This window comes from Natator depressus, chromosome 3, assembly GCF_965152275.1.
Source record: "Natator depressus isolate rNatDep1 chromosome 3, rNatDep2.hap1, whole genome shotgun sequence".
NCBI classification, from domain to species: Eukaryota; Metazoa; Chordata; order Testudines; family Cheloniidae; genus Natator; species Natator depressus.
In genome coordinates, this window is record NC_134236.1 from 65616795 (window position 1) to 65630027 (window position 13233).

The window sequence follows — 13233 nt, forward strand, 5'->3', positions numbered from 1 at the left end:
GTAAGCACTGTTCATTTTATCTGAACCTTAACATTGAGGACTTGGGGGCAGGGTGGGGTGGGTTTTTTTGGACATGTGTATGTAGTGCTCGTAGAAAGTTGTACATTTGAGGATCATACATCAGTTAATGTTATCGAGCAGCAATTATAGCAATACAAGCTTCCCAAAGATGCCGCCTTTCCTCTGAAAAAGCCACTTTAGGGCAAGTTCAGTTTCTACAGCCACTTATTCCTTGGTTTCTTATAAGCTAGCCAAAGACTGCCAGTTATAATAGGGTTTTCTGTGGTGGTGTCCTTGTTGCCATGGGGGACAAGATCACAATTACTAATTTTATTCCACAGAAGAGCCATGAGATAGGAAGTAGAGAGTCGTTGACAGCCTAGGCTGGATCTGAGCCACTATGCGCTTGTCAAGATTGGGCACAGGGAGGAGATTTTCTTTAAACATCACTGAAAGTGTATTTAAACACACAATGTAGACAGGCTTTAATGTCTTTAGAAGTCATGTTAGCTGGTCATGGTAAAGCCTAGGCTCATCCCTGTAGACTCAACAAGGGGCTTGGAAATATTTGAAAGAAAACACAACCCTAAAATTGCTTCACCTACCTATCAGGTTAGAGCTCCTCACTTAAATTTCAGAATGTGAATAAAAATAAAAAAAAAGTGTCATCAATATACAGGCTCTCTTGCCCGCTCCCATCACCCCAGTTCTAGTGGTGCTGTCTCAGAGGACTTCATTGCTTAAACAATACAACTGCTGTAATGGGCAAATTGTTTCAGCTCTGACCTGTGTGTCTGCTTCAGAGTATACGCGCACTACATCTTCTGTTCCTGATGGGCGGACAAAAGCTCGTGACAGTCTGTACTTCTTTACAAGTTCATCAATTTCTTCTTGTAGTCCTGGGGGTGCAACTGCACGTCTCTCAGCATCTGTTGTGTCAATGACTCGTCTGTCTGCAACCTACAGTGGTAGGACCAAACATATAAAAAACTACCCTTCTAAAATTAGTTCCCTGTTGGGCCTCCGATTTGTCATTTAATCTGATTTGTTGCTTCAGTAAGTGAAGTTCTCCCTGGTCGTCTTTGTCATTTTTTCTAGCTGGATTTGAATTACAGTAAGAATATCAATACGGCTTAGACAGTTTCATATCTTCAGCATGCAGAGGGGAAGGCCAGCGAGTAGATGAATGCAGGGAGGGTCTCCTCAGAGAGAGGGAGGACAGGCACTGACCACTAAACTCTGGCCAACGTTACAGTATCACTAACCTTAACTTTCAGCTGTCGGTTGGGAAGATCTGTGTAAATGGCATCCCATTGCTGCACTGTCAGACCCTTTAGAGCCAAGATTGCTTCAATCACTAGCATGTCTGAGATGGCATCACCCACAGTCTATGAATATGAAGAAAATAAAGGCATCTTCAATGACAATTAAAAAATCCAGGGTATTTTGTTGAATTTGTTCGAACAAATCTAAAAAAAAAATAAATCTAAGGAGTCACTGAAAATGCAGGAAGATTACTGGGCGACTGTCAAGCTTGATTTTCATTACTAGGAGCCATGGCAGGAAGTTAAGAACTAGAGACCATACAGCATACTTCACCGGAATGCTAGTTTTACTAAAGATGAATTCTAGTAGTAAATTAACTCCAATAAATGGGAGGTCAGATTCAGTGAGGACAGGCGACTTGTTCCCTCCCTACACTTGCTCTGGCATCAGAACTCCAGTTAAAGGTGACCTGCAAAGGATAATTTGGACTTGTGCCTTAAAAAGGAACCACCTCAATAAAGTGGGATACTCTCACCATATGCCTGTTCACTCCTTAGCCTCCGGGATAAGACAACCAAAAAAATATCAGTGTCCACATGGATACAAGGGCCTATGCACGCCATCATCTCACTTCAGATCAACAACTTTCAGATGAAAGTTACTTTTGGTTGAATCACACCAAAAAGGTAACAAACCAGTAATGGGATGTGGGTCTGAGGTGTCATTCTCCAGTCTCCCAAACCATCCAATCCCCTTCCTCTTCTCTAGCTACAAGCGCAGAAGACCGGACTAGATGGAAGTTTTTTGCCTTTGTATGTGGAAATCTTGACATCTTTCAAAGTGAAACAGTTACTATTCAAACAGGTCTTCCTTTAGTAGTGCAAGTGTGGGGACGGGGGGTTTTAAAAAAAGAGAATAGCAGGTTCCCATAGCTGTCTGCCTAGCCTGGTAGGATGTTAAATTAGGCCATCTCCTTCCATTTGCTTAATTTGTCATAGTGTGCTGCCTTCCTCCACAAGATTTTCTACACACTCCTCCCATCCTGTCACTCAACACCCTAACAGGGTTAGCCCCCTTACATCGGAAACAAAGCATCTGCTTTTTACATTTCAGCTCTTACTTGATTAATCAGGTCAATGGTATTTTCAAGCATCTTCGCAGCTTCTCTTTTTTGATTCTCCTTTTCTTCTTTTGCCATGTGTCTTATTTTCTCTTCAGCAGCTTTACTAAATAATACCTAGAAAAAAAAGATGAGAATAGGATGTATGCCATCAACAGACATCTCTAAACAGTACATACAACAAATTTGATCTGTTATGCCAACTAAACCCAATTAGTCGTCTCTGGTTTTCACTCCCATGAACTCCCATGTTTAGAATACTGATCAGTTAGTGGCAGGGGGAAGACAAGAGAGAAGGAGAGGCAATTAGCAGATAGGGGTAAGGGGAAGAAGTTCTATTTGGATTTGGAAAGATGCTACTTATTTTCAAGCTAACTTGGTTGTTAAGTTTTATACATACTGGCTTTAAAACTCAACTAACCCTATAATGTCCCATGTGAAAGTACTTACTGTTCCATGTCCATTTGCCTCAAAGTAAACTCCAATGTCAAATTCCTGGGCCTTGTGATGTAAATGCTTTACTCCTGTTTTGGTACAATGAACAGGCACCTACAACCCAGAGATATAAGAAAAGCATAGACAAAGTGGCATGAAGTCAAAATCCTGAGTAGATGGTAGGAACACAGGGTTAAACTGTTTCCACTTATCCGCAAGATTAAGCATCAGGAAACTAGCTACAAGCCTTGATGGACGATGAGCGTTTAGTACATATACTACTTTTTGTAGTCAAAGTGATTAACAGAAGTTATCTAACTCTCACTGCAGACCTGTTGGGTAAGTAGCTTCCTCATTTATCCATCAGGAATGGCAGGATAAAAGATTAAGGGTAGGTACCCAAAGATACATGGTGTTGCACCGCCAAACCCCCCTCCCCCGCCACCTAGTGGAATTCTCAGGTGCCCAAGGCTCCCCAACTATGCATGGGGAGAGTTAGCAGCTCCTCAGAAGTTAGGGAGCTGCCTGTGCAAGACAGGATTGAACTGAAGATTAGAGAGATGGTGCTCAAGTGCCTCAACCCACTCAGAATTCTCAGCCATGAGCCCTGTCCTGGAGTTAGCTGTCTAAGCCACATCAGCTACTTAGGTAGTCCATGCCCAAGCGGCCAAAACCCAGGCCTTTTTCAGGAGAGGGGGGCGCTCTATCTACGAAGGCAACTGAAAGGCAGGTGCCTAGAAAGCCTCACTAAGAAGATGCTGCTCTAATATCAGGACCATAAATAATGTTTTAAGGCGATCAGGCCTAATCCGTTTCCCTCAGCTGTCTCAGTGTATAATGGGCTCTGAAGTGCTCTAAGGGTCAGAAAACTTAGATGATTTTGTTTAGTATTTTCAACCCAACTTTTAAGTTGGCTAGAACTGGTACTGAAGTTCCTTCCCCACCTTTAACTATTTAAATTCTTGGTGATAAATGAGACTTTAATGAAGTTTAAAGCAAAAATAGGTTTATTCCATCTTAGGTCTGCCTAGTGTCCATCACTGTAGTACTTTACTGATGCTTTTTTAAAAGGTAGGAAGCAATTGTGAAGGAGATGGAGAGAAAGATTACTTGATACCTTCATGGTTTCCTCAAGATAACATGTAGAGCTCCCATTAGCATATGCTGTTTGTACCACTGCCATCTTTAGAGTTTGTCCTACCTGAGCAGATGGAAAAGTAAAAGGCTTAATGGCACACATAAATCTTCAGAAAGGCACAGTATAAAGGAAAAGCTAAACTAGGATTTTAGTTCAAGATCAGAACAGAATATTTAATGAGGTGAAAGACTTTCAACACACAGTATCTGTTCTCCTGCTGGACTTCCAGAACTCGGACACATTCGGGAATCTGAAGGAGGTAGTGGCTCAGCTCACAGGACACAGAACTTTCTGACATTAAATCACCACTGTGAACCTGGCAAAGGCCAGTTCTAGTCAAAAGTGGTTATCATTGGATATTGTGTCTGTGGCCCCAGGAGAAATGAGTTTATGTCCATCAGAGAAACCGACACTAACTGGAATGTGCCTTGGCAGGGCGATCTCAGAGGCACCAAGGACCAAGTAGGCATGGAGACTGGAACTGCTCTTTTTACTCCCAGTGGACAGCGGGATTGTATGCTCCAGGTCTGTCTATGCAGCACCTTTCACAATCAGTAAGAACACAAGAATGCTTCATAAATGCATTCCAAGGTAAATCAAATGCAAACTGGGTTCACAGGAATTTTCCAAAGGAAGGGGAGGGTAGGATTGCCTTACCTCAGGTCAACGTGGAGTTAAAAGGGTGAAGAGGAGAAGAGGTAGGAAGACACCTCAGCTTCTCAGCAGTAAAGTGAAATTTAAAAGTAGGGTAACTTTTTTCTAATCAAGGCATCATGGTTAAGAGGTTTTTTGTTTTTTTTTAAGTGTAATTTTGCATCGGTATGCCGCTTTAGAAAGAGCACCTGTGTGCTTACATATGCCCAAGGCAACCCCCACCTTCACTGGGTGAGATGTATGTTTTACAGTTTGGGGCAAAGCAAAACCCTTTACTGTATAAGTGAAATTACCTTGATAAGAAGTTCTTTAATGAAAGTGCTAATTAAAGTTGCTATTTTATCTCCATCCACAAGATGAAAATGGCCAGCAGTATCATTATAGTAATAAACAATTCTGTCTGCATCTCCATCAAACGAGCAGCATCTTTCGTTAGGTTTGATTTCTAGTCCTATACACATGGAAGTACAAACAAATTAGATATGGAATGGGAAGCAGAGCTTTAGTTAGTCTAAATATATATATGTGAAGTCTCAAGAAAGATTAGTTATACACATGCACACTCTAAATGTGAAAAACTTAGTAGTATGAGAGCAAGAAGTTGATTTTACTAAGTAAATCCCACCTTGAACTCTTCTAATCAGGGAAGCTGCACAGAATGGAAGTTGCAAGGAAAAAGTGCATCTTCAGTTTGAAATGAAAAACTGAAAATTCAGTCTCTATAGCTATTATTGTTATACCACCTTAAAAAGGTCAGGTTACAAAGTCTATATGAAATATGGTCTCAGAGCCATTCCTAGTATATTCTGTTAAATAAGTAACGAACAGCAATTATGGCACCAAAAATAGAATCCAGCCCTCCCAAATGTCCACATCCCTCAAACACATGCCTAGCCACCAAAGAGTACATAAGGAGCTGCATCATCTAGTCATCCAAGTCAGAAACCAGAAACATCTAGTACTCCATTTGTAATCCACAGATGTGAGCCAACACCTGCAAAATGAGACAGATGGACTTCCTCAGGGTGGAAGTAGAAAAATTGGGAAGCAGCTAGATGATGTCAGCTTGGTGCATGCTGCACCATAACCAACCCTTCCCTCATAAGACCTCCTTTACAGACTGACTGGAATGAAGACATGGCATCTAGTTGGTCTAGATCCATAAACCTCCATGTGTCTTGCTTCAAATTAAGAAAAACTTTTTCACTAGGAGGGTGGTGAAACACTGGAATGCGTTACCTAGGGAGGTGGCAGAATCTCCTTCCTTCGAAGTTTTTAAGGTCAGGCTTGACAAAGCTCTGGCTGGGATGATTTAATTGGGGATTGGTCCTTCTTTGAGCAGGGGGTTGGACTAGATGACCTCCTGAGGTCCCTTCCAACCCTGATATTTTATGATTCAAATTCAACCCTCTTCTACTTGAGTAGAGTACTATTCATCAGCATTTCCACAAAGTGATTATACATGGTGAATCCACTGCGCTTTTTTGCCTCTTGCCATGGTTTTTCCACTTTATATCTCACTGTCTATAGGCTGAATGGACATTAACCCTTCTGCATCAAAGGTTCTTTTCTTCAAGACATTTTTCATCACCTGCTTTAGGTATGTTCTCATTTCTTCCCTCATGTGTCCCCTTGTTAATGCTAATATTAACGAGTGGGAGTTCAAAGCGTATCAAGTGAGCCCACACTTCCATGAAACCTTTTGACCATTTAATTTACTAAACTGGTGTTATATGGCAATGTTTTTTGGTGGAAGACTCTTGGATACTACAGGCTTCTATAGCATCCATTATTAAGATCATATATTAATGTTTTGCACCACTTTGAGATAAGTGGATATGCTGGTCATACAATACATCGGAGCAGAGAGTTTGTTTTGCTCTATGTTTTTACAGGGCCAAAACTGTTTAATACTCACTAAAGAAATAGCCATGTGACAGACAGCCAACAGCTACTGCCTAGCAATATGGTGCTCAAACAAAGATTTACAAGGGAAACTAGTTATTTTTCTCCCAGACTTTATGATCCTTCCCTTGTTAGGTCATTAAGAGAAGTTAGGAGAGCTAAGAGGGGAGTAGGAAGTAAGAGAAAGATTCTCTGGGGACTTTCATGCTAAAGAATAAGGCTTCTTGACATCCTATTGCTTGATTTTAGTGATGTCAAGAGCAGAGCTTCTAAAGAGGGAGGATGGGAGCGCCAAGCCTCCTCACCCAATCCCAGAATCATTCTGGTTCCTGCATGAGAGAAGAGCAATACTCAGCTTTTATCCTCTCAGTTACCAAGACATTCCATCCAACTCCTCCCCCCCTTTGCCATCCCTTCTCTCAAGTAAGTTGACACCTGAGTGAGGCAGTGCAACTGCAACTGGCAGATAATTTAGCATGTCCCAGGGGCATGGAAAAACCTTAGACCAAAGTTTGAATGTGAACAACTAAAGACATAGGAACGTACATCGAGTTAGCCACCTAAACAAAAGTGGCCGAGTTTCAGAGGTGCTGTGCCTCCTGTGTTCCTAAAGATTTCAGTGGGGAGTTGTAAACACTCAGCACTTCAGTGAAATCAGGTGCCTAATTCTGGATTTACACTCCTAACTTAAGACACTCAGGTTTGAGAACCATGGCCTTAATTTCAGTCTATGGATGAAGAGGCACCTTACCCTATGAAGTGGCAATAGCTTTCTCTCCCTAGCTTGTGCTAGAGCACAGGTGGGCAAAACTATGGCCTGTGGGCCTGTCCTGCCCTTGAGCTCCCGGCTGGGGAGGCTAGCCCCTCGATACCCCCCCCCCCACTGTCCCACCTCCTCCGCAGCCTCAGCTCACCGTGCTGCCAGTGCCCTGGGCAGTGGGGCTGCAAGCTTCTGCTGGGCAGCGTGGCAGGCTCCAGCCGGGTGGTGCAGCTGCCAGTCCTGCTGCTCCGAGTGGCATGGTAGGGGGGCGGGGAGCAGGGCAGTTGGCTTAGGGGCAGGGGATCCCGGGCGGCAGTGGGGTTGGTTGGATAGGCGTGGGAGTCCTGAGTGGCCTGTCAAGGGGTGGGGGTGTGGATAGGGGTCAGGGAAGTCAGGACAGGGAGGGTTGGATAGGGCGTGAGGTTGCAGGGCGGGGGGGTGGGTGGACGGAGGACAGTCAGGGGACAAGGAGCAGGGGGAGTTGCATGGCTTGAGGGTTCTCAGGAGGGGGTGGGGGCCCAGGCTGTTTGGGGAGGCACAGCCTTCCCTACCTGGCCCTCCATACAGTTTCGAAACCTGATGTGGCCCTCAGGCCAAAAAGTTTGCCCACCCCGTGCTAGAGTCTGACTCTAAAATAGCCACCCACTCCCTGACAGTGGCTGCTATGGCGATCCCAGCAGTGGCTAATATAAAAGTCATACATGGGCAACTGGTGGAGCCCCCTTTAGGGGAGGCTAGTCCCCGGGCTCCACCCATTCTGCCCATGCCTCCTCCCCACCCCTTGGCCAGAGGCCCGAGTGCCTCCCACTCGGGGCCCCAGGCTGGCTGAAGCCCCAAGTCCCCCACCCCACCCGCCTGAAAGAGCCCCAAAGAGCCACTGGACTATTATACCCACAGTCCATGAAGTCAGACCTACAGAGGTGGCCTCCTGCTGTTTCCCCAGTTGATAGTTCAAAAACAAACAGAAACTGAGTAAGCAAGACCAATTTTACAAGAGGACTGAAGCAGCAGCCTGGAGTTCACCATGAGCTAGCAACTCCAGAGAAGGAGGATGGTTCTACAGCAGAAAACAGTTTAGTCTTAGGAACCCATTCCTAAAGTCTGGTTAATCTCTCTATTTTTAGAAGTTGTAGCCCATGGTTTTATTTTATGCACCTTGCATGATTTGGGCTAAGTCATCTCTTTACAAGCCTATCTGAGTCAGATAGTGACAGGATAACCTTTATCCCAACCGTTCCTTAAAATCCTTCAGAAATTCTCTGCCACAGTTCTGGTGCTCTCTTAGTTACGTTCATTCACTTTGGGTTGTCAGGACATAAATAAGTTCACTCTGGTCCTTAAGCTTAGAGTAATCTCTTATAACTTTGATGATTTACAGCATTAAGGAGTTCCACAAAGATCAGTCACCTCTTTCTGGGGAAATCATGCATTTCTGTTTTTCTGTGCTAAGTCCTGTGCATTGAAAGCTATTACTGAGTAGGCTGCTTAACACAATTTGTATTCTAAAAGGATTAGAAATGTAGATTGCTGATTACATACCTAGAGGAGGTTTCTGATGAACTTTCACAAAGTCTGCACCGCATAAATGATTGAGTTTCTCTTTGGTTCCATCATTATATAGGTGAATTAGCAGTCTCTTTGGAAGGTAACGTTCCATTTCCTTTAGTTTCAGGGCTCCTATACCATTTGCACAATCTATCTTCAGACACATCTGGTCATCTTCAGAGCTGGAAGCCTTCACACAGGAGAGGGGAAGGAGAGGTGTTAAAGTGAACTATAATATTCTGGATAAAAATCAATAGCTCTCTCAACTCCCCACATCAGGAGCCAAGCAGGTCTGAAGTGTTCGAGGCATTTTTTAAACTTGTACACAGAAAATATCCAGTTTGCACATTTACATGAATATAAGCAATGAATTATTTAGTGTGAATGTAACAGCCCTCACTTGTTTTGTCAGCTCCCCAAAAGCTTTGGATAGTTTCTGGTAGTAACCTTCCACTGTTGCCTTCCCATAGTGTTCTTGAGTATTTTGACAGCAGACCATGTAATGCAGCTGTGGTGTTGTCACCAGACCATAATCTAATATAAAACAAGTCACAATATTAAAAGAATAGAAGAGTCATTCTTGTTTAGATTGTTGTTCACAATGTTGGTCCCAAAATATTGAAGAGACAAGGTGGGTGAGGTAATATCTTTTTTTGGACTAACTTCTGTTGATGAAAGAGACAAGCTTTTGAACTCTTCTTTAAGTCTGGGAAAGGTATTCAGGCCCGGCCTACAGAAAAATGAGGTCGGTTTAACTACGTCCATCAAAAGGTGTGAAAAATCCACATTCCTGAGCAGCATAGTTAAGTGGACCTAAGTCCCTGCGTAAACAGTGCTAGATGGTGAATCTTTCCCCTTGGCCTAGGTAGTGTCCACACTGAATCGCTACCGCAGCACAGCTACAGGAGTTCTGCTGTTGTGTTTTAAGTGTAGACAAGCCCTCAGATGGTCACAGCTAAATACAAGGTGGAGCAGATTACTTAGTATAAGTAGTTAAATATTCTAAGAGACCATACAAGCTCAAGCGGACTGTTGGCATCCCTGCAGTCATGGGACAAAAGAAGTGTGTGTGTGTGTGGGGGGGGGGGGGGGGGGGGGGAATAGAGGAAGAGACCTGTTAGTGGGTTACAGATTGTTGTGATACAACCATAATTATAGCGTCTTTAATAAAGACCATGATTTTTAGTGTCTAGAAAAGTTAGGAATTCCCAGGTTTGTCTTTTCAAGGTGTCACAACACATTCAAAAAAGATGAGCCTTTGGAGCACCTTCAAAAGATGAGTTCTGTGTAGCTCGAAAGCTTATCTTTGCCATAAGAAGCTAGCCTAATAAAATGTATTACATCACCCACCTTGACTCCTATTTAGAGACATGCAAAGTATTTCCTATAATATATGGTAGTAAATATTGTAAGAAACTCATCTGAAAAAAAGTTCTAGTAAAATTATATAGAGAAGTCGCCTCTTACGTTAAAATCATCCCAACACACAAATTCACTATAAGCAGCAATGGAAATGGCATCTGAGCTACAACTTTGGGTCTATATTTCACACTTACATAAAAACTTCAAATATAAAGCATAAGTTTAAATGTCAACATACCATGATATTGACCACCTAGAGCAGATACACCATCTATTACTGACTGTGAAAGTTTCTCACTGTTATGTCTGAAAAAGAATAAATACAATCACCACTGAATGCATCCGATGAAGTGAGCTGTAGCTCACGAAAGCTTATGCTCAAATAAATTGGTTAGTCTCTAAGGTGTCACAAGTACTCCTTTTCTTTTTGTGAATACAGACTAACATGGCTGCTACTCTGAAACCTGTCACTTTTTAAACAAACACTATGCAGAAATACAAACCTAGGCCTCACTCCTTTGGTGAGATCTGCACAGGTGGAGGAGTCTGCCAACATGGATCTCAATGCAGAATCAGATTCCTATGTGACATTTATGCAATTCTCTTAAGATTAGGCAGCTGATGTAGTAATGGTAACACTAAAAGACCCAATCTAATGCCCTCTGAAATCAAAGGAGGCCCTTCTGTCCTCTTCAGCGGGCACTGGATAAGGCCCAAGAAGCATATTTTGTGGAGAGTTAAACATGGTACTGTAATAGGTAGATTTAAAATGAAACATGTGAAGTGTGCTGTGCTGCCCTTATATAGAGTCTTCCATTCTATGCATAGAAATTCCAGCAGATATAGCTGCCTGTGAATGCAACTTGAGTAGTTCAATACAGTCAATATATAAATATATCGATATCATTTTTCAATTACCTGGTGTCTCTACCAATAAAAACTGAGGCATGTTCGTGCAGTTTCACTGCTTCTTTCTGGCAGATCTCAGTCAGTATGCTCTGTATTTCTTGCTCTTCTGCATTAGCTAGGCGTGTAGCATATTCTTCCCAGGCAGAGGTCAACATTTCACCCAGAGGATCAACCAATTTTACACCATTGTCTTCCTTAGAAGAAAATAAATGTACTAAGTTTAAAAGTGAGAAACCCAGTAGAGTCTCTTTAAAGACAAAAGATAAATATAGATACATCACTACGGCTTCATTTAGGCCTGAAGTGTTCCTAATAAAAGCGACCAAACAAATCCACACACAGCCGAAATCAGTAATATAATCAAAATATTAAGTCACTATTTTTCTGGCAGTTCTGTAAAAAAGGATCAGTTGATATCAAAGTGACAGGCTTAGCGATTCCATAGCCTCAAATATCCTAAGAGCAGCAGATAAGTAAAGCAAATACTTCACTTATAACTGTTGCTTCGTGAAAGAAAATGTCAAGTTAAGAAAAATAGATGATTCAGAGTTTGCTGAAAGGGTTTGATATCCCTCAGATGTACTGCCAGCTTCTCATGCTCATAAGGTCCCATATTGTAACGGTTTTTCTTCCAGAGTGAAGGGAAGGAAAAACTACAAGCAAGAGTGGGGGTATGAGTTTGTGTGGCAAAACAGCTTCCAGCATGCAATTAGTCTTATTTGTGGTCAATGGGACTATTCACATGGTTAAATTAAGCACAAATGTTCACACGATATGGGCTGTAAATGCTTTCAGTCTCTGCCAGCTCAGAGATTTTGACTCTCCTTTGGCTGATATCATCTATTTTCCTTTTTTAACAAAGGATACAATCAGAAATATTCTTACTTCAGGATTGTGAGATGCTGTAACCATGACTCCAACAGTAGATTTGGTCTGCCTGGACCTTAGTACTGCCAGCAAACCCATGCGATACATGACATGATCAAGATGTCCTGCCTTGGTACGAAATCCAGCAGTTCCATACTGAAGGCTAAGTCCAGCTGGTTTCAGGTGTAATGCTGAGTACTTTGCAACTGCCTCAAAATCCATTTCTATAAAAGGAAACTGTACAGATGTTATCAGTAACAACTAAAATCACCATAATAAACTTCTCATATTACACTTACCTTGTAAATCCACAGATATATTGAAAAACAACAAGGAGTCCTTGTGGCACTTTACAGACTAACATATTTATTTGGGCATAAGCTTCCATGGGCCCACGAAAGCTTATGCCCAAATAAATATGTTAGTCTGTAAAGTGCCACAAGGACTCCTTGTTGTTTTTGCTGATACAGACTAACACAGCTACCACTCTGAAACAGATATTCTTATCTGTTTAATTCAATATAAGTCTCAGAAGACAGATAGAAACAAGTAGCATTTACATGAAAAATGCTTTTAGTTTTTAAGGATGTTTATTTATGTAGTAAAAACATTTTAAACAGCAACTTAATCTTGAAGAAAATCACTCGAGGGTTTAAATTAAGTCTACATATATTCATGCAAGATAGGGTTTTTTTTATGTTTAACTATTGTTAGAGTCAGGGTTATTAGATATTTGAATTTAAATTAATCCCATGTAGAGGGTACACACAAAGACATTCACACCCCAAAGCTAATGATAGGTTTGCAGAGGAAACACCAGCATTATAGCCTGGGAAGGAGCCTCCACATCACCTGCATACCTTAAACGGAGTTTGTGCCAGCCCCACAAGCCAGTAGAGAGAAAGAGAGAGAGAAAGAGACTGGGCCAAGGGTGGATCCTCAGTTACACTGATCCAGTGGCCCTAGTGCAAGCGGCAGAGAAAGACAGTGTTTCTTATTCCGGACAACAGCAGGCAGAGGGTATTTTGGCTGCAACACCAGGTCAAACTCTCAGTTCAGTGGTGAGCCAGATTTCCTTCCCCAACATACTCCAACCATGTAAAGTCTATTACTTCTTTTAATATCCAAGCAAAATTCTTATTTGTATTGTGGCAACTCTTAAGGGCTCCAACCATAGATCAGGGCTCCACTGCATTAGGTGTTGTACAAAGACAAAACCAAAAGCATCCCTGCTCCAAAGACCTTACCAACTAAGGCTATGTCTACACTGCA

At 42.2% G+C, this 13233-nt stretch overlaps 1 protein-coding gene across 3 annotated transcripts in view; it reads right to left on the minus strand.

The window, feature by feature from the left end:
• Positions 1-13233, minus strand: part of PGM3 (phosphoglucomutase 3) — a 29340-nt gene that overhangs the window by 14719 nt on the left and 1388 nt on the right. For 2 of the 3 annotated variants that reach the window (XM_074948040.1, XM_074948039.1), the window contains exons 2-12: positions 11980-12198; positions 11104-11288; positions 10424-10491; positions 9224-9357; positions 8818-9013; positions 4907-5064; positions 3939-4022; positions 2837-2935; positions 2387-2503; positions 1266-1388; positions 787-960 (exon numbers count right to left, since the gene is read on the minus strand). In XM_074948040.1, the coding sequence (XP_074804141.1) occupies positions 787-960; positions 1266-1388; positions 2387-2503; positions 2837-2935; positions 3939-4022; positions 4907-5064; positions 8818-9013; positions 9224-9357; positions 10424-10491; positions 11104-11288; positions 11980-12198 (1557 nt within the window). The remainder of the gene's footprint in view (positions 1-786; positions 961-1265; positions 1389-2386; positions 2504-2836; positions 2936-3938; positions 4023-4906; positions 5065-8817; positions 9014-9223; positions 9358-10423; positions 10492-11103; positions 11289-11979; positions 12199-13233) is intronic. The other variant, XM_074948041.1, reaches the window with a different exon arrangement.